The 21552-nt window shown below is 43.3% G+C and overlaps 1 protein-coding gene across 11 annotated transcripts in view; it reads left to right on the top strand.

Moving 5' to 3' along the window:
- Positions 1 to 9455: 9455 nt before the first annotated feature.
- LOC120904089 (LIM and SH3 domain protein Lasp-like) overlaps positions 9456 to 21552 on the top strand; it is a 52887-nt gene continuing 40790 nt past the window's right edge. Inside the window, exons 1-3 of one of the 11 annotated variants that reach the window (XM_040313841.1) lie at positions 9475 to 9564; positions 11017 to 11054; positions 11284 to 12592. In XM_040313841.1, the coding sequence (XP_040169775.1) occupies positions 11889 to 12592 (704 nt within the window). In that variant the 5' untranslated portion in view covers positions 9475 to 9564; positions 11017 to 11054; positions 11284 to 11888. Of the gene's footprint in view, positions 9707 to 10106; positions 10134 to 11016; positions 12593 to 21552 lie in introns of those variants that run through there. The other 10 variants (XM_040313842.1, XM_040313844.1, XM_040313840.1 and 7 more) reach the window with 10 other exon arrangements.

A 21552-nucleotide genomic window follows, 5' to 3' on the forward strand; every position in this document is an offset into this window, starting at 1 on the left:
GTGCGCATGATTAAGAGACTTTTTTTCTTTGGGAATTGACAGTATGATTGTGTTTTTATTCTTCTTTGTGTGTTTCGGGTCATCTCTCCCGCACTTCCCACAAGATGTTTTCCGTATGCTAATACGCGATTGTTCGTCTGCCCCAAAAGAAATCATACTGCACCACCCTTTTCCCTTCTGAAATGCAAACACCCAAACGCACGGACGCACACGTGACTTTGGAATGCGAATCATTCCCCCGACTCGACCATCGGCTCCTCCTCATCATGTTGAGTGCGTTGTTCGAGAGGCATTGCACAATGTGCATCACGCCTCACACCAACACACCAGCAGCCCTCTTACTGTTGTGTAACTCTGTATGTTTAAGGATATTGTTTTCACTGTTTACACTGTACAGCGCGCGAGCGCGCGCGTTTTTCTCTTTGCACAGCCGTTGATCACTTACCCCGCCTGCGAGAGGAGGGCCTGAAGAAACAAGGAATCGAAGGGAAAATCGACCATCTATCGTAGAGCGTTTAATTAACCGCCGATCGTGCCCCTCGTAGTGAGGAGTGCGTGTGTGTCATTCATCAAACAATGAAACGCGTTGCGATGAGTCAGCCTGGCCACGGACACGGTCAGAACGCATTGTAAAACGGGAAATTGGAGCAAAAACGGAAGCTATTTATAACGATCAATTTTCCGATGATCGCACGATCGAACCCTTTCTTGGGAGCTCCCCAGAACGGACCTAAACAAAACCGCCCGCTACTAATGGGTCGAGATCATAATTTCCACCACCAATCACCCACCCCGAAATCAAAGTTGTGAGTGATTTGGTAGGCATAGAACTTCGCTCGTTTAAAGAGAAGCGCGTTGTTTTATTTATCTTTCCGCATCTTTCCACCAGATTCGATGCACATGATGATGATGCTGCAGCGATGAGTTGGGCTGCAATTAAAAGGCCGTAAAGCGCGGACGGTTTGGTCCGTTCGCCGAAATTCGTTTGGGAGATGCAGAACAGTTCAACTTACTGCTCAATGCATTCAAAAAGTATCCGCTTTCCGACTGTCCGCGCCCTCCATGTTTGGAGTGTAACGATCTTCGATTCGGTACATATGCAAACAGTTAGCGAAGCTTCCCTCCGTTTGCATGCTCAAAAACGGCAGATTCGTCACGGACTTAACCGAACGACCCACGAGCCCTAGAGCGTGTTCATCATGCTCCAGCGCAAGAATTACGAGCATAGAACGAGGCAGAAGGTTTATGCGCGCTGTTTTATTGCTGTTGCTGCTCGTTGATTACTCTGCCGAAAGAACTGACCAACTGAGGGCGGAAGTGGAGGCAAAAAGGAAGCAGGGCCTGTCATAAAAAAACAGCCCAATCGTTTAAGGAAGGAGCCGATGCTGCTGCGCATAACTGCATCACGTGCAGGTAGCACACATACGCTTCGTTGCTATGGCGATACGGATTAACCGGTCAACAAGCGGGGTCATAAACTTGCTCCTTTTTTTCTTAAATTTAACATGCCTCCTTTTGCGCGTTGCTATGGTTTTGCTTTTCCGAGAGAGTTCCCCGAGACACCACCCAAAAAGCGACTTGGGAGTTTTTTTCCAACAGACTATCGAGCCTGTTTTTTTTTTATTATTCCTACTTCCAGGACTAAACAGGATCTCCATAAACTTCACAGGAACCGGAGGACAACGAGCTGGGCTCGAAGGGACGAGCTCAAAAGTTCATGAATGGCCAAATACATGTCCAAAACCCATTTTTTTGCACCGCACACAAGCATAAGCCTTTTTTCTGTTGGTTACTTTTCCCACCCGGTTCGTTATACTGATGCACTGCAAAACTGCACTGCAATAGTGCAAAATGCAACGCGAAGTCTGCAACTCGCTTTTTTGTGTGTTATCTGTCGCCGGATTTTCGCACCAAACCCCAACCCCTCTCCACCACCCGGTACGGCACACTGCTACGGTTGTTGTCATTGGAGAATTTATTCTCGTCACGAAGTTGCCTCCTCTCCTGGGCTCCTTTGCCTGTTCCCCCCCCCCCCACAGGAGGTCACTCCCGCTTGTTATGCTGATGATGCGCATAGTCATATAGCCAGGCAGCAGCCCAAACCCAAACCCAAACCCACGTTGGATGCGACGACACGATGGCAACTTTATGACATCCGCGCGCGCTTGGGTCGTTTTTCGGTTTTAGACTTTTCACAGAACGCTGCACACATAGAACACAACAGGAAGAGAAAAAAAGCGCATACTGGACATTAAAAAAGGGCACGTAGAACAGGGCAAGCTGACAGTGAGGTGTGTGTGTGTGTGTGTGTGTGTTTGCATTGGCGTGTTCTCCCTGTGAGGGGTTGAAAAGTGCATCCGGGTCGCCCGCGATCGTTGATGCTCCAAACTGTTATCACAAGTCAATGGGGAGCGGGAGGAAACATTCAGATTTTACGATGAACAGCTGATCGGACTCTGACTGACTGACCAATGCAGGAGTGTGTTGGGGAGACTTAAACCGAAGGCTCCGTGGAAGGCATTCTTGACAAGTTTTAATATGTTACTGGCATCCGCTTGAAGTACTAAGAACAGAATTATAGCAATCGTGAGGACTTTCGAGTTTCTGTGAAGTAATTCCTAGCACTTGCTTTTGTTAGAGCTGAAAAGGAGAGCTCCCAGTGTACGGTAGAATGCAACCCCATTTCGAATTTGCCCACAAGAGTCACATTCAGCGCCCGCTCAAACGCCCCAAACGGACATCCAGAGCTCCAATTTTCTTTCAGTGTTATTTGTTTGCCTTTTTGTTGTTTTTTTTTTTCGTTGCTATTCTCGTAAATAATTCTGACCCATCGGTTTATAACACACACTGGGTGTGGGTGGTTTTGGCATTTTTTCCCTCGTACTCATCGTAAAGAAATGGGAATCACAACACGCGACCGCGTTCGGCTGCACCAGACCAGGTCGATTCCAGTCCGGCCGCTACAGATGCTGGAGTAGCTCGTGTGGACCGTGTGGATGGGACCCGTGGGCCACTTGAATCAAGGTGTTTCGGTGTATGCATCCAGCGGGACATACTCTGTACTGTGAGCACAGGGTCGTGAAATTTTACGACCCCTTACGGTTGATCTGCTCTCGCGTCGCCTCGTGCTGCTCACTCGCCCTTTTGCATTTATGGTTTTGTAGAGTTTTTTTTGCTTTGCGTTTTCGTTTTGGAAGAATTGGCTGGAGAAGCATAACGAATTTTGCTCGTCAAACACTGGTGAATGGGTGAGTCAAATTGTAATGGCACATGGAATCTGCAATGTGCAAAATAGAGAGCATAAGAGCAAGAATGCATTGCACGTGGATGGGTCGGGTTTTGCTCTCCAAATTATTATTAGCGAGATGAAACGGTGAACAGAGAACCTCATTCCTTTTGACCAATTTAAAATTATTAATGAGTTAAAAACATATTCGAGTTTACAGCATTCGAGTTAACACTATGGTAGCTTTCCCCTACAATGCTTTTGGCTGACATGGTGTGTTGCTTAATTGCGTGTGCAATTGTAACGAATAAATCAGTGATTTTAGTTTATTGCTCTTATTTTATATTCCCCAGTTTGATTACTTCTTGTATGTTGGCTTTAATTTTCTTGTTTAATTATTGCTTTAGAAAATTGTCGAATCCTTAAAGCTTATACATTGTCTACTACTGTTGGGGCCCTTTCCGTTTTATGTTGGTAGGCTGAAATTTCAGCCTGTCAGCTGTTTGCATTGTATAGCAGTTTTCGAGCAGCTATCTAAGTCGGTATAATATACAGGTGGACTTGATTTAGAGGTGTATGAATTTAGAAGCCTGATTTTTATCGCTTCTGCTTCTGAATGAAGACTTTAACAGTGTTTTGAGTATTCGTCATGCCTCCAGAAGCTTGTTTGAGCAAAAATTTCACCATCTCAGTCAAAAAGTTATGTTTAAATTTGGTTATAAAAACATGCAATAAGACCACCTGGACTACATACACTTTGATTCTAAATTCCATCACCTGATCTCTTTAATGTACCTTGGGATAAATGTAAACACTACCTTCCCAGTCAGACAGCCTTCTGTTAATTTACCCATTCGAGCAGTTTTGTGTCTGTCATAATAGTAATTTAAGAGCGATTTAGCGGTACGAAGTGTTGTCGTTTGTTGTCAGTGAAAAGATGTCAATTAGAACAAAAAGAGTATTGTTTTAATGATATTTTAGTGGAAGAAGTCGTCGGGGGTGTGTTTAAAACTGTAAAATGTAAAAAACAGCTGAGAAATTGCATTTTTTAGTGCTATTTGTGCACCTATTCTCCGGGTGAAGCGGCTGTTCAAGTCGAGTTTGCTATAAAAAATTCATTGCAATCGTTTGTAAAAGTTAAGGAAAATGATTGAATAAAAGCATTCAATTGTAATATAATACATTTCGTGTTATTTATTAACAATTTAGCCGAAAAAAATAAAAACAAAATAGAGGAAGGAATAGGATCTGTCAAAACTGCTCGAATGGGTAAATTAACGACTGCTAATTTACCATTAAATTACTCTTAAATTACCGGTAATTTAACGGTAAGATAGGGGTAAATTAAGTCCGATTTGTCTGACTGGGTTGTTTGGCCATTTTTCGAACAGGTACTCGAATCTAATTCTAGCTTTGAGGTTAGAATAATCTAGACTGAAAATTTCAGGCTAGTTTTGTGTGTGGTTTTGTATGGAGTGTTTACATAATTTCAGCCTCCAACTATCAAACTCCATACAAAAAACTAACTAGAATCGTGAAGGGCCCCATTATTAGTTTCTATCATCTTTTTATCTTTTTATGCTAGTTTTAGATTTAATTATTTACCATTATTCGTTTCACTGCGCGTTGCTGTTATCATCCATCCATCCATGCATTTTCGTTTTTTGTTTTTTTTTTTCTTTTTTAATGTTTATCCTTTTTCGATTCATTGGTTGAATTTATTTGTTTTTGTTCATCCTTTCGCATTTTTTTCAACTCTTTTACTAATCTTGTACTTCTATCCCTTTAATTTTATTTACATTTTGTTGTGTGTTTTGTTAGATATGTTTGTGTTTTTATGTATTGCATTGCCATTTTATCCTTTTGTGTTTCTTTATCTTTTCTTTAATATGTTTAGAAATTTCCAACGGTCAGGAGTCGATAAAAACGTTAAAATTACGCGTTGCGCGTGTAAGCATGAAACATTAATGATTTATCTAAGTAAAACAGAACGGATTCAAAGACTCGTATTTGGCAATTAAAAATGAAATATATTCAACCAACAGCTACTTACAGTATTTGTCTGTTAGATCACCCAAATAGACACGTATTGTAACTGAAGGCTTCAATACTACGCTCAAATAAAAAATCTTCTAAAAAGAAGTCTGAAGTTGTCTTCCAAATTCTAAGTAAAAAAAAAAACAACTCAGTTAGATTATCCGAGGCAACGTTTACCGATCATTGGAATATCCCAACTGATAATACCAACCAAACCCAACAGGGAAATCCCAGAACAAGCAAAACATCACCTCAAACACAATACTGCTACTTGTTCGGTGCGTTCGTAAAGCATTGTTTGGAAGCTTCTGTTTTGCATTCAAACACGAAACCATGTAGTACTTACTGTTCAATCGGAGAGTTCAAAACGACTTCCAATGAAATGCCATTTACATTACGTGCATAGTTTTACAACATGCAGCGGAAAGAAGAAGAGGAATAAAAAAACACACTCACAAGTTCATTCGTTCGTTACTCATCGCAGCCACCAGAGCTGCATTTGCTCAAGTTTAAGGCCACTCGGGGAGGGAAGATGGCACCAACGAATCTAGTAGCGTAAAGGTCGTTACCATAATCATCACCAGGATCTATGGCCGGGATAGACTCATAGCAACGACACTCGTTGCTCGCAAGCAGAGCAGGCCTGTTGCGTATCGCGTAAACATGCGAATTGATCGTTAATCATCACAGCCCCGTGTCTTCCGCTGGAGTGGGATGCATCTAAATGGAACGATTAGACGACCAGAATGTAAGACGGACGCACACACACACACCGAAGTCGTCCAGCCAGGTGTTCCGAGTGAGCGATAGTGCGCAAAAACAAACCAATAAATGAAAATAAATACGAAAGTACTTTTGCGAAATCTTCTCCCCCCGATCAGAAGCCTTACCTTACCTTCGATGATGATGATGATGATGAAGAAGGTTGGGTCGTATTTTTCCCTGGATGGCCCGGGCTTTCCACTTACTCGTCGGGGGCCTACGCGCGTGCCAGATGCAATGGGGGGGGGGAGGTTTTATGCTCGAGGATAAACGCAAAATTTCCTACGTGTCGGGTCGGGTCGGACGACTGAGAAACGCATCCTCAAATGGAGGCGCGCACTTGCTCTGAATCCGCCATTCCAATGCGCTTTCGGCTGTTCCAAGGAACATTCGTGCGTGCGTGCGCGCTGGGAACATCCGACCGAGCACGTTGTTATGGGTCATGAAGGGGCAAAACGCACGCCCGCACGCGAACGGCGAGCAGCCAAGATGCCTCAGGCAGCACAACCAAGAGCGCGTAACATGATGCCACACGTTTTACGAGGTTTTCTGTTTTCTGCCTTTGGTTTTTGGCCACAGCCGGAGTGTGCTAGTCCGCTCGGGGCGCCTCTCCACTTTGCCGTGTGGCTTACGCGCTAATGAAGCATCTCAGAAAGGCCTGGGCGATGATGATGATGGGACACGTTCCTGGGTGGCCATGGCGTGGCGTGTTTTGGGGCGTTTTTCGGTCCCGCCTTCGGTAGGCGGTGGCGTGTGCGCTTTCAAATCCGCACCACCCATCTGGGTTCCATCTTCCACCGAATGTCAACGCGATGCGTGTACGCGTCAGAATCGTGTCGTCGTGAAATGGGAGACAAGATTGTTGCCGTATTTTCGCTTTGGAGCTGGTTTTGGGGTGTCGATTTTACCGGAGGAAGGATATGGAACACGGCGAAAAGGTCGTTTAACGACAAGCCGCCGCTGCTCGGTGGGGGGATCGATTCATCGGTTTGATTCGAAGATGGATTTAAGATTAAAATCGGGGTAAATGGGAGGCTTACTTTTTTGGGGTTTATTGGAGGGGTCGTCTTTCGATACGGACGATGTTCCCGTAACGATGGAACGTGTGTGCGTGTGTGCTACTTCTTGCCTTTGGGATGGGACGCCCGGAAGCTGTTGGGAGCGGGGGGAATGGAAGATCTCAATTACAGTTTGTAGAGGGTGAAGTGTAGTAGGGTGGAGCAGGAACTGGTGGCTGCAATGTAAAACTTGTGCGAGAGATAACGTTTGCTTTTGTGCTACTTTGGATTGGGGTTTGTTCGCTTCTTCTTGTTTTGAGATGGGACTAACTCCACCGTTTTGCTTGGTTATCTTGTAACTGTTGGGATATTTATGCCTTATTTAGTTCAAATTACTTGTTTTAGAGGAACAACTTCCAAAATAGCTTCAAATACACGTATCACACTAATACTAAATACCCAATGATTGCAACTATTCCCTAGTGTTGTCGAAATGGCCGAGAGATACTTTAAAATTAATTCTAATTTGCATTCCTCGCCGACAGATGAACACCACAGTGAATTTCACACAACTTCCCCTTTCAAAAATTCATTCAAAACATATGGTCATGTTGATGCGGCTCCGCAGCATCTTCATCCCTACCGCGGACGGGATGCTGGCATGGATCTTCGGGTCCGGCGAGCGAGAGAGCAGCTACAGATGGGGCTCTCTTTCTCACAGTGAACATCTCTCTCACGATTTTTGAATGATAGCCTACTTCGCCAACAGCTTATCATGCGGAATGAAGAGCATTTGAATAGAAAAAGTAACAGACACTTAACAGGGAAAAAAGAAAATTGTTTGTACTAATGATAACAACTTATAAATATGAAGGTTACTAAATAGACGTTAGTTTCATTGAATCATTGACTATCAGAAAATGAACATTGAACGCACCAAAAACGCTTTACAATGCTGCTCTCTTGGCTTAGCATTCTCATGAGATTTTAAGCTACGGGAGACTTTTGCTGTATCTCCTGTCTTCTCGTTCATCCCGAACGAGGGAGGAATGAAAAGTTACTTGGCATTTTATTTTAATCGTTTACAACTTTAGAGAAAAAAAGGCACGTGTTTACAGAACTGAATGCAGAAAATTTCTGATCGTCTTCAACTCGCACAACTTAAACACATTGACGTTACTGGTTCTAGACCCGTATGGATACCAACAAATCACAGAGTTGTTGCTTATAATTAATACAATGCAAACAATTGGTGGCATTTTGAAATATTTATCTATTCTACAGAACAATACTAGAGGGCCAATGTCGAGAGACTGTCGTAAATTAGTACGATCTAATAACATACCAAGCATACGTTCAAACCCCGGATAAACAAATTTAACCCACTAGAGGCTTAAGGAAGACCTAGACCGACCAAATAACAAGAGGAAGAACAATACTTTGAATGATAAATGAACAAAAAAGTTTCATGTTTTTTATAATCCATTATTACTATTTCGTAACAATTACTCATAGACGATTATATCAAAAGTACACAAACAGAGCTTATTTCTACTAAAAACTTATGATTTTCCATTCATTATCATGAGTTATCTATCGCTACGTATCGTTACGAACACAACTTCATATTAATTAATGATCGAAAAAAGCCTAAAGTCTTAACCCAATTGACATTTTCGAGCACAAACAATCGGGAATTTGAGCAAAGTCCCTTAAACTGGCGCCTTAAACTGCACCAGTTTAAGGGAATTCAGAAAAAAAGTCCAGTTAAAATCAACTGTGATGCGGCTTTTTCGTTACTTTCTACTTGATTCGCTCGGAAATGATATTTGCTATCATTATAGTTGGCCATGTTTCCATTTTATACTTAAATAATATCCATTTTTCTTAAAATAACGTAACACAAAATTAGCTTTTATTTTTCATCAACAAACCATAACTATGAATGAAAAATGAGCTCGACGGCATCGTCCATCGATAGAGGAACTTCTAATTTACGAACACACCAAATCTTGGCACTTTCAACACACTTGATCACACACAAATTCACAATTTCAAGCGTATCTAGTACTAATCGATCAGATATGGAAAAACAATTTCGATCAAATGTCACTTGGGAAGATATCACAAAACCAACACAGGTTGACTTATACGAACTGAAGACAAAAACCCAAGACAAAAGTCAAGAACGAAACGATTAGAATAAGCATTTATATTACAATCGATTTTGAATACTTATTCTGTAAATGTATTAAAATTTTAATTAAACTCCTCGTAACAACTCGGAAAATAACTCACACACAATACTGGCTTGAAATGAACCGCAGCCACAACCGAACGATCCACCACCAAAACGAGGTCACTTTTCATCCAACCCGCACTCGTTCGGCCCGGCACACGGCAAACGAGAGCAGCGCGGTCGCTCTCTTCAGCTATTTCTACAGACTTCCTCGACCAGATACGTCGGGTTTTCGCGCGCGTACAGACCGTCCTCGAGAGCTCGAGGCAGGCTCGATTTTCTTCATCACATCACATCCCGGGGTACGTAAAGAATCGCGTACGGCTAACATCACCCGCTACAAAGGAGCACGCTCCTCGTACACAAAAATGTAGCAACAGCAACAGCAAAAAAAACACCAAAAGGATATCGAATGTGTGTGAAGTTCAAGAATTCAAGCATTGTGTGAGTTGAGATTGGTTAAGGAAAAAAAGAAGGAAAACGTTAAAAAAATACGTTAACAAAGCGTAAACGGAGTGGAATTAGCGGATGGGAAAGAAAGCGATTGTGAAGATTGCGCGAGAACATAAAGAACGCAAGAAGGAAGAAAGGTCAGCGTGAGTGGAAATGTGATTCAAATCAAATCATACGCTTGAATGAATTTATTGTGCTGTCTGTGGCCGTGTGCAATCCACCCCCTCGCCCCCTGGGTTTGCGTTGAAGCGTGAGCATATTATCTCACCACCTTTCCAGATTTTCAGGTGGCAGTAGGGAGTGGTAGCGGAGCTAAGACGGTGGCGTGTGAAGTGTAGAAGTGTCCTTCTGGCCGGGTGCAGTACCATTTTTTTTTTCTTCTTTTTCTCAGTCCACCACGAATTGGTTTCGATCGAGAGTAAGTGATTATGTGTGTACTTTAGTAAAAACCCCGTAAATGTGATCGTGTTTTTTCGGCCCTCCGTTTTCATCACATTACCGTTCGTTTACTTATCCACTGTTGTTTGGCCAGCTTAAAGTGAATTTTCTGCTCAGTCCGTGCTTAAGACTGCGACGGAAGCAACAAAAAAAACAGATTAAATCTTGTCAGTGATACGCGGTGTTGTTAATTTTTTGTATGATTAAAACGTGGTCTGCCCCTGTGTGTGTTTGTGGCTGGGGCTTGCTTCAAGAGACAGTGTTCCCTCCTGTCCTCCCAGGCCGTCCTGAACCGCTCAAGGATCCCAATATTTTATTTCGATCCTTATGCGCCCTGCTTCTTGTGTTGCTTGTTCTTTTCGCCCAATTCGCCCAGCCACAGTGGAGAACGGATGAGGTAGATGATTTTATAAATAATCACGATCGTTAACGGGGATTGCGTTCCGTTGTGCTGTGTGTGTGCGCGCGCGTTGTTGCATTATTCATTGATTGTTTGTTGTTTTTATTTTATTTTAAATACATCAGTGTTTTGGCCCGTTCTTTTCATAATTTTCACATCAGATAATGTTTCTTTTTTTCATTCGCCCGAATAAAGCACAGCTGCGTTAATGCTTGCGGGCAAAAACCAAAAACCATTGTAAAGTTTGTGGCTCAACCAAAAGAAAGGCAATACAATCGTGTATTGAAAGATGGAGGCTTTCGAACTTAGCTCATAATGCACTTTTACTTTTTTTTTGGGGGGGAAAGCGGTAATGTGCAACGAAAAATGGACACACGTTAAAGATCACACACGCAATTTGCTACAATTTGTGAAAGTGAATCATTATTAAATATTCCTTATTGATACCCTTATTTAACTGTAGCTTCTCGCCTTTTGAAATAAATCATTCTCCCTTAAAAAGTGAGTGTAATTAAACAAAAAATTGTTATAATACCATCCTAAACCTACAAACCCACGCAGTGCTTAATGTCAATTCGCACCCGCGCGAGCAGAGTGAGCGCAGACAGAGGAGGATCGTTATCATTGAGGTGAAGCGGAATTCGGAGCAATGGAAACTGGGTCCGCTCGGTGGTGCTGCTGAAGGTAAATTCTCGTTCCACCTCCAATGCGTTCCGATCGATCTTTGCAGGAGAAATGCTGTGTGCAGTACGTGTATGAGGCGAGTGCAATTAAAGAATCTTGGGCTGAAACTTGGTCAGGAATAAACCAAACGGATCGGTTAGTGCGAGTGAAAAGAAAGGAGAAAGAGTGAGTCAGCGAGGAGAGAAGTACACATTTCCCTCATTTTCCTTTTTTTGAGCACACACATGTGTGCCTGATGTGTTTATACTGTAAAAGAAGAAGAGCGTGATCTCGTTTCCTCCCCCCCCTACCCATTTGCCTCGCTTTCGATCTGATTGATCGATGATTGACAGAGCCGCAGACAAGGTGGGCTCCACGTGCCGAGTGACAAGTGTTTGCGTGTGTAGAACACGTGTGCGTTCTAAAGTGCCGGTCCCGTATTTATTTCAAAATTTCTTTCGTTTTGGCTTTGACGAAAGGAGCGTAAAGCAGAGTGAAACATAATCATTCGGAATAAAAATCTATACAGTGAATTTAAATAAAAACCCGCGCAAGGCTACACGCGAGCGTTGTCCCGAAGTGCTCGTGCAAGTGTGCTAATCAGTGTGTCTAAGTGTCGTGTGTCGTGTGTGTGTGTTCGTTGTTCTGTGTTTGTCTGAGCCGGGGTTAATCATGAAATCATCCATGGCGATTACGAAAAGTGCGGCCTTTCGGTTTCTGCTGCTTCTGCATTTATTTTTGAAAGTGAAAATGTGTGTCGGCTTCGTCGATGCGGCGTCGGCGGTCGGGGCCGCCGGTGACAGTGACATTAATTATGACGACGACAGTGACGAGTGGCTGGGTGTGGCGGGCGGTGGAGAGGGGACGGCAAATCGGGTCGCCTGGTCCGTACCGTCCTCCTCCTCCTCCGCCTCTGCCAGCAACATTCCGCCGGCGCCGGCCAATTTAATGCGCTGGGAGCCTGGCCGCGACCCCCCGGCAGCGGGCCGGTACCGCATGCATCACGTTCGGCATGAGCAGCACTACTTGAAACAGCGGCCAGCAAAGTTGCCAAATCCTTCGACGGAATCGACGCTGGTGGCCGCCGCCGAACGGGACCCGTACCGGGCGCATACCGTGACAGGGGCAGATCAGCAGCAGCAGCAGCAGCAGCAAAAAGCGCAACATCACAGTCATCATCATCATCACCATCATCACCAGCAGCAGCAGCATCCTCGCTCGCATCATGCGCAGCATTACAAGCACCATCGGAAAACGGGTGCCGATGGTTCGGAGGAGGAAGTGGGCCCGATCATCGGTTCGTCACGCTCCTTCTCGAACGAGCGGAGGCATTGGTTCGAGCAGGGAAGCTTCAAGGATGCGTGGAACAGTATGAGGTAGGTAGCGGAAAGAGGGGCAAATTGGGAAACAGGTACATCACACCCAAAATTGCTACATTGTAGCGTTTTGAAACAGCCATTATTAATCATCGTACCAAGGACAGCTCTTATGCAGCTTTTAAGCAGCGTAGAAGTTCCACATGAAATAAGCAAGATTTTCACCACAAAAAAAGAAGTTTGTATTGCTTTTTGTGGTAAATTTGGTTGATTTGGAACATTTTTAAAACCTTATATCTCCTAAGGGCATGTAACTGCTTCCCAAAGCGTCTAAATCCACATCAGTAAGATTTACATTCTAGATCTTGGCTTAGAACGTGGATTGAAGAACATCAAAGTGATTCTTTGAATTCAGATGTGCGTTAAGATCTTTGCAGTCAACAATGCTCAATATTTAGTTAGAGACGTGACTTTATGAATATCATGGACGTGGAATCTTCAGAAAAGCTCAAGTTGAAGATTAATAGGACTCCTTATCAATTGGATCATCAGAACCAGGGCTTGGACTGTGTGCTCCGAACACTACTCGTAGAATAGATAGAAGGCTTAAATAAGATTCATGCTGGATATCAAAACGGGTAATATAAATGATCACTTCAGAAGATCTCCTGATAATCATGTTTTCACCTCAAGAAACCTGAAGATCAAGCCTTATAACCTTACAATATTCCTTACAAGATCGATTAGCTGATGATGGTGATGATGCTTCACCGAGAGCCTTGCTATGATTACCTCTGAAATTAGATCCTCATGACTCATGACGGGGGCAGCTATAATGACGTGCTTGTTAAACTCTGATCGATCGAGCTTTGCTAGTTTGTAGTACAAGATCATCGTTCAATCAGTGACGTACAATCTGCAACAAAACCCTATCAGTCGTTAATTATAGTGATCGTGAGTTTGATTCAATGCCGGCTACTTGGTAAAGCGGCTAGAGTAAACAAATATAGAGTATAATATGTGGAGGAGCAGATCTAGGACGGCATTCCTTTTCATTATTTTTAATAATGACTCAAGCGGGAATTTCCAAGATCTGTTTTTGAACACGCAAAATAACAATTGTGCAATAATCGCGTTCTGGGGAAATTATTCACCTACTTGTGGTTGAAGCGATCTGCCGCATTAGAAACGATCACCGCCCCACGGGGGCAGATGAGATGACCTGCCTGCCACTTGCAACTGACCCGGCCTGATAAGCACCGACCATTGAAAGGCGCGAAATATGAAACACCGTCGTGTGGTGCGCACAGCCGATTGCAAGAAGATTTTTACAAAGTGGAACCATGACTCACTTTCCATTCCGTGTGCGTGCTTCATTGGGTGCGAAAATGTGTGTTGTTTCCTCCTCCCCCCCCCCCCCTTCCACCTCTCCACAGCGCGATAACTCATCCGGACGCGCACTCGCCCAATGGGCACCACACCAAAGGGAGATAAGACGCGAAGGTAAATTGAGTCATCTTGAGAGGCGTTGCGTACGTACGCAAGGGACACACACACACACACTTTCGCCCGTCGGTTGACAGTTGAATGGGGAATTGTTTTTGGGGTGCACGATCATCCACCACCCTCAACACCAATGGGAGGAGGGGAAGGCGCATAAAGCATCTTAATGGAGCGATCGTGCGGGCCACATAAGTCACCTTCACGCGTGCACGTCCAAATGTCCAAAGGGATTTGCACACCTCTTGCCTGCGTTAACCTTTTGCCGCGACTGTTTATCCACAGTGCCCGCAAATCACGCATACCGAGGAGGCATCCAAAAGGGTCCTTCTTCCCACCTCGGCATGCATACAAGGGGGTTTTGCATACGGAATGAGTTGCGTTTGTTCGCAGTTTGTGCCTTGTTTTTTCTTGTTGAATTGCCGGGCTTTTGCGCTTTTGTTTCGACCGCTGGCTGACACGCGGGATGCTTCAAAAAGCGCGCCGTTGCGTTTATGATGGCATACAATTATCAATTTTGCATGCATAATTTTGCTTAAATATTGACCGTTCGAAACCGTTCGGCGTGGTGTGCACCACCAGAAGCGGCGATCGAGAGCGAGACCGGCGGCAGACAAATGTGGCTAATTTTTATGACACTGCCACAACCGGTGCCGCTTCCCTGCTGAGAGTGAAGCCCTACGGGGTGTCTCCTGCACCACCACCACCACACCACTACCAGGCAGGCAAGCAAACAGCAAGAAGGTACGTTTTTTGCGAGAAGAAAACGAGCGTCTTCGCGAAACTTGCCCCGCGATGCAGCAACCCGATGCCTCGTACCGTTGTGGCAGCTGTGCAAAGAAAGTGTCATCATTAAAGTCAGTAAACCTCCGACAAATGATGACATGGCGCAGGCATGGCGCGCGGCGCGGACTGGCTACTTTGCTCGCGCACGGGGTGACGCATGGGTTCGATCTGCAAGAGAGAAAAAAAAACGAAGGAATTTTGCAATTTGCGCGTGTACTTGCGAACGACTGCACTCGCACTCGCGGTTCGAGAGGGAAGCAAAAAGTGAAGTGCAATTGTTGTGTGAAGGACCGTACCTAAATCAATGGACTGTGAAGCGAATTTTAGCTTCGAAGAAGAATGATCCTCCACGTCAGCCAAAAGGTCCGCAAGGTTGTCGGTGTGTGGTGCGATGCGCTCGATTAAAGAGATCCTCATTTTCACTTTATTAACTCAACGGGCAAGTCTTCGCCAGTCTGTTTTTGAAAACTCAGGCAAACCGGTGGTTCGCGATCGTGGGCAAGACAAGTGACATTTTTGCACACACACACACACACACAAACAGAGAGGATGAGAAATAGAGTTATGTCGGGTGTAATTGTAAGATCACGATGAATGGATCGTGGGATGGGTCAGAGTTTGATGGGGGGGAATACTGTGGGAAGGAAACCCTGCGGGAGGAATCCAACCAACAACCAAGCGAAACCTGCCCCTCTCGGGTGGTGGGATGCAAGTGAAAGGAAAAGCCTCGGTAAATCATATTAGCAGAGTAATTAGCGGGACTGCAGAAACTCGTTCCCTTTGAATGCCTTTTTGTTGGTGGCTTGTTAGGACTTTGGGCCGTTGCGATGATGTGTGAAGGGGGCATTTACACTGGACGAGATACGTGCGAAGAGAGTGCAATTTGACAGGAAAAGGGTAATATATCGGAAGTTTCGTAAGATATATGTTATTTGAAGGAAATGAACAGTAATTGTAGGACAAGACAATAATAAATATTTAATTTAAATTACCTTTTGAGATATGTTGATATCTAATAAGAATACAAAATTGATGCTTCAAGCACGATCGATCGATAACAATATTCATAAAAATGCTTCAACAATACATTATTCAAATTGCGTAAATTGAGCATGAAAATAGGCAAAAAAACACAAACATACGTCCAAACAAACATCTGTCGATCTTCTCACGACCAAAACATCACTTGAACTTTCGCCAACATGTAAATCATGTTCTTCAGAGAAAAAATACTTGCAAAAAACCAAGGCTTAAACCAAGATGATGTACGGGGGAAAAAACGATGCCCGTTAAAATTCAAGAATCAAGATAGTCTTACCGTGTGGAATAAATTACCTTATCGCCAACCAAGCAGCAGGCGCATCCCAACGGTGTACACTCATGAATAAAGGTAAACACAGTCGTAGCTCCACTTCACGGACGGCATTCTCCGTCGGTCGAAGTACTAAAATACACATTCTAAGCATACAGTAGCAGCAGCAGCACCAGCATACGCGCAATACCAATGCAGAAAATGTAGAAGAAATGTAAACAAAATTGCAAATCTCGGCATATGAGTGAGAGTAGTTCTCGTGTGCATTTTAAATGGGGCTCGCTGTTTAAATGCTTCTTTTTTTTCGCAGCATGAATGGTTTCCGAAAGAAAGTGCAGAAACCCATATGCACTTATTACACAAAAAACGAGAAGCATTAAGTTGTTGCTTTACCTTTTTTCCTGTTCAGCCACTTCTCTTCTCCCTTCCCTCTGCATGCAGTCAAGCTAGTTTGAATGTACCCCTATGAAAGAGCTCATGATTCTTGGTTGCACATTCACGATAAAATAGTTGTAGAAAAAGGCAACCACCAGCCAGCGAGGATGGTGACTGCAGCCTGTGCAGGTGCATTTGTTGCCTGTCGGGCCGGGCTTGTAAGACAAATTTGACACTATTAGCAGCAGCAACAAACGCGGGGAAGGCAAAACATTTCAATTTCAGGTTTCCTTTGGGGCAGAGCGGGCACAGGCAAATCCCCTTTCAGTACCGCACAACAACCACGTGTTGTGTAATTGGTATGCCGATGTTTCAATATTTGCCTTTGATTTTGACCTTTGACGGTTGCAGATAGTGATCGACGAAACAAACCAATTGCTTATTGACAAAGGCAAAGGCATTAAGGGAACGTTTGTCAGATTGAGATATTAATCGTTCTCGTTGGATTGCTTAATTTGTTGCCCACTTTTTCTGTGCCGGTCGGGTATTTCAACATGCAGCCGATCGTACAAATCATGATCATATGCCATATTGTATTGCACGCCCAATTGTTTGTTAAAGTGCATCAACAACTCATCAAGCTCATCAATCACGATTTCGTTTGCTTTGGCTAGGTGGAAGATGATTTAATAAGACCAAGAATAAGCATTACCTCATCTTGAAGGTAATTTCGCAATTCATGCTTCTCCCTGTAAAGAAAAAAACACACACAAAACAAATGAACGGTTAAAATTCTTTTCACTTCCTTTTCAAGTTGAACTCTGCCCGAGAACCTTGCTGAAAGAATTTTTATCATGCAATCGAAAAAAAACAGACAAAAAATGACTCATCTTGATTGCACTCACACACACAACCGGAGGGCATAAAAGAGGTCAATATATTGTATGCTCTTCCCAGCGCGCACGACGTGGGAATTTAGTATGTTTTTCCTGTTACTTCTTATTTTCCCCCGATTTTATTTAAATCCTCCACTGTTGATTTAAAGGCACACGTCTTGGTGGTTAATTCACGACATCCTCTTGTAGTTTGCTTGTCGTTGAACCCAAGGATTACAAGAATAAGATGGGAAAAAACCATCTCAGAGCGATCTTGTGATCTTCGCTAAATAAACATCGGTCCGTTTGGGTGTTAATCGTTTTGGCAAAATGTCCTTTTTCTCCCCCTCTTGTTTCTTTCTAAATAACCCCCTTCAAATTGAGTGCATTAATATAATCCACCGCTCCTTCTAGTGGCATTAACCTGTCATCATTGCCTCTTTTTCATTCCTAGTACAACAAAGTTCGGTTAAATTGTAGCAACAACCCACCGTGACAATAGAAAAAAAACCTTATTAATTTAGAGCAAGAGAGAGAGAGACAACAAGAGAGGCATTTTTCCTTTCGTTGACTCTTCTAGTTTGCGTGGTTTATATTTAGATATTGCATCCAACATGACACGAGCTAATCCTGGCCAGCAACGCGGTGGGAGCATTATACAAAATTTATGAAACATCTCTCTCTCCCCTTCACATTGAGTTTTCATCATCTTTTTTCATCAGCCCTGGTAACGATCAATTAATTTCATTTGAGTTGCAAGATGAGTCGCCGGTTTTCGACGACGATGACGTTAAAATTGAACGGAACGGAATCGAAGCAAAAAATAAAATAAAAAATTGAAAGAAACAGACAGAGCAAAGTGTTCTCTTTGGGGCTCTTTGCGCTTAACCATGTTTGCCGTCGGGCGTGTGATTTAATGCGCCACTTGAACCACGGTTCATCGACAGCGATAATTCGTTATGAGAAGCAGTCACACACACACACACGCACACAGTTTTTGTCCCAATCCCTCATCCCACCATTACATTTGGCATGCGTACTCATTGGGAAGGCAATTAATTTGAATTAACCACAAAATATGCCGGGCTTTTTTCTCTCATCTTCCCGTCCTGTCGTTTGCACAAGTACATCATCTTCATCTTCATCATCATTGGACCGGCATTGGACAGTTGAGCACCTCCGAGTAAGTGGTGGCGGCCACGAAAGAATGTGTTTTTGTTACTAACGGGAGCAAAAAAGCCCCAAATTCTATAACACACAAATACACACACATGGCCACATATGTGCATTCCAGCGCCTCCAAGAATGTTGAGTAAATAATAGAACAAAAAACAACGATTCACATTCTGTTTCGCTGTTAACTCGGAAGGGAAGATAATAAGCGTGTGTGGTTGTGTGTGGCCCTAACACAGAAGGTAGTAGTATCTCCTCTAGTCCAAAGTGGGCGAGAAAATAGCGAACATGGAAGTAGCAGTGGAGAAAGGAGGGCGCGATAAACAGCGAGAATGTTAGTAAATTGGATTAATTACAACTCTTATCTGGTGACTGCACTCTCCTATCATAATAGGGGGAAGCAGCAGAAGGAGCTTGGAGGTGTCCCACTGCAATGCATTAGCAAAAGCAAAAAGTTTCAAAACTGGTGCATGACTTTTTTCCCCCCTCAGTACCTTCCTTTACAAAGGAAAAAACAGTTGCTCGTTGCTTCCCTGTCCCCGAGTTGGGAGTGGCGTTACAGAGAAAAACCATAACAACATGACCCAAGCGCATCGAACACGAATACGGTCCAGCAAAGGGGCCGCCACGGTGCGCAGTGCGCTATGTGTGTATGGGGTTGTAATTAATATTAATAGTCGCTAGGGCCCCGGCTGCTCCATCCACTGAGCCCGAGAGTTCCTAGAGTGCGAGGTTTGGTGTTGACGTTCTGTGATGGGTTTTTGTTTGGAAGCCGTTTGGTGGCTACCGTATGTCCACAGACTGGAAAGTCGTCCCTAGCCCCCTATTTACTAGATCGCGTGGATAGTATAAACAGGAACCGACCAGTCCAGTGGCCGGCAAACAAGTGGATCATTGGGAGCAGGAAAGTCTTCAACAGTTGATATGACAGTTGAATTGGAAATTCAGGAAAAATCCTGGAAATTAGCTGACACTTTTTGCGGTGCAAACTACTCGATTACATAGAGGTTGGATCACTGGATAAAACAAAAGTGATAAGGCAAAAGTGATAAAACTAAACTTTCTTTTAAAAAAAGCTCTAACATCTAAGTTTATAAGTAGATTCATTACTTCTGATAAGAAAAATCTTTTAAAAACTTTTCTATTTCAATAATATGAAGTAAGAATGTAAATTAAAAAAAAATAAATTGGAAAAGCATCATTGGATAAAATATAATTGTCCAAAATAAGTCCAAAATTATTCAATAACTTAAGCTACAATACAAAACCAAATAATTTCTTGTATGCATTGTTTAGATTTTTTTTCGACGAAATTTTTGACATGTCATACTGTTTTCATTAAAATAAGCAACAGAAATGAGTTTTCTGTAAGTTATTTACCAAACAAAGGTCAAAATTCGCTTATCTGGCTGAGTGAAAAATCGACCTCAAATCAAGCATTCTCTTCCGGGTATGGGTTGACGACAGGTGCATTAGCTTAGGCAATTGTTTCATCAATCAAATTTATACATTTTTTTCATCAAATTACGCAAGAAATCATTATTATGGCAGTAATCCTTGATGTTAATACGAAAACAGTTTCCAAACTAAGTTTCATTGACATTATACACTGTTTTGGAGGTATCTTTGTTTACCACCACTAAAGGAACACAATACGACGACTATAGGAACCATACCACCATTACAGGTACAAAGAAACAGTCCCAAAAATATGTATTTTTTTTCGTAAAATTGATGTGTTTCATGTTAAAAATGGTTGTGATTGCAAAGATAAAACATATTCCAATTGCTATGTGTTAAAATATTCATAAATTTACCTTCCTGACACTTTAAATCAATTAAAACACATTTGAACCCCCACAAATTGCACCCCTATTGGTACATTTACCCTACTAAATTACATTGAAAAAGTGTTTCAACTTTGCATGAGTTTTTCATCAAAATTTCCCTATTCAAGAAGCCCTAAAATCAATCATCGATACATGACCCTTTTTGCTGACCCCTGACCACCCAACTGCCGGTTCGGTTCGGTCGGTTTCAAATGACACACAAAGCAAAGCCGAACGGACGATGGACGCTCCGATTTCTGGATGTCTGCAGACGCTCCAACGAATCTTCCCCGTTTTTTTTTTCTATCTCCAGCGTTGTAAAAGCATCATCATCACTTGCATCATCATCATCATCATGCAAGAGGAAGCTCGCGGGAGCGGTGCAATACAAACAGTGTGAATAATGTGCTTCAAAATTAGTTCATTGCTTTATTAAAAAATTAGATCCCGAGAACCTCTCCACCGAGCCCGAGAGATAAGGCCCTCCCGCCACTGATTGTGATTAATCTCTTCTGTGTCTCATGCGTGTGTTTGTGTGTGTATGATTCTTTTATGCTCTGCCGGGGGCAGCACAGAAGAAGTAGCAACACCAGAACATGCACAGGAAGTCTTGCTACCTATCTTTGCTTGCATCCCTCCCTCGGGGGAACAGATTGCCACAAGATAAGGCACGGCAAGTGTTGAACAAATTATATGCGTATCTCCCAACCAGGCCAGAGCGAGTGCTTTACGAAATTGCCTCTCGGCTCGCTCCTATATCTCGAGCACAATCGAGCGCGATCTTGTTTGGATTCCGTTTTGAAATCTGGCCCATTTATCGGATGTTACAATCCGATCGCTCGATCGACATGGAAACGCATCGCCGATCGACACTTTTCTGAAAGGGAGGAGCCTATAAAAAAAGGATCGTGCGTGAGATTTAACCGTGAAATTGATACAGAAAGTTTGCCTTTCGCGACGACGATGACCTGTCGCAACATCAATTAGGTGGTCCTCCCTTCGCTGTCTCAGCTGCGCTTTATGGTGCCGCCAGTGCGTGCTTGCCTGTGTATCCATGCCAATCACTACTGCACGCTCAAGAAATAAGTCACCGTAGGCTATGGAGTGGCGCATTAAACCCGATATCGTCTTGACCTGCTTTTGCATGAAAGCTTTCTGCAAGCTTTTAGC

This window comes from Anopheles arabiensis, chromosome 3 (assembly GCF_016920715.1).
Source record: "Anopheles arabiensis isolate DONGOLA chromosome 3, AaraD3, whole genome shotgun sequence".
Taxonomy (NCBI): Eukaryota; Metazoa; Arthropoda; class Insecta; order Diptera; family Culicidae; genus Anopheles; species Anopheles arabiensis.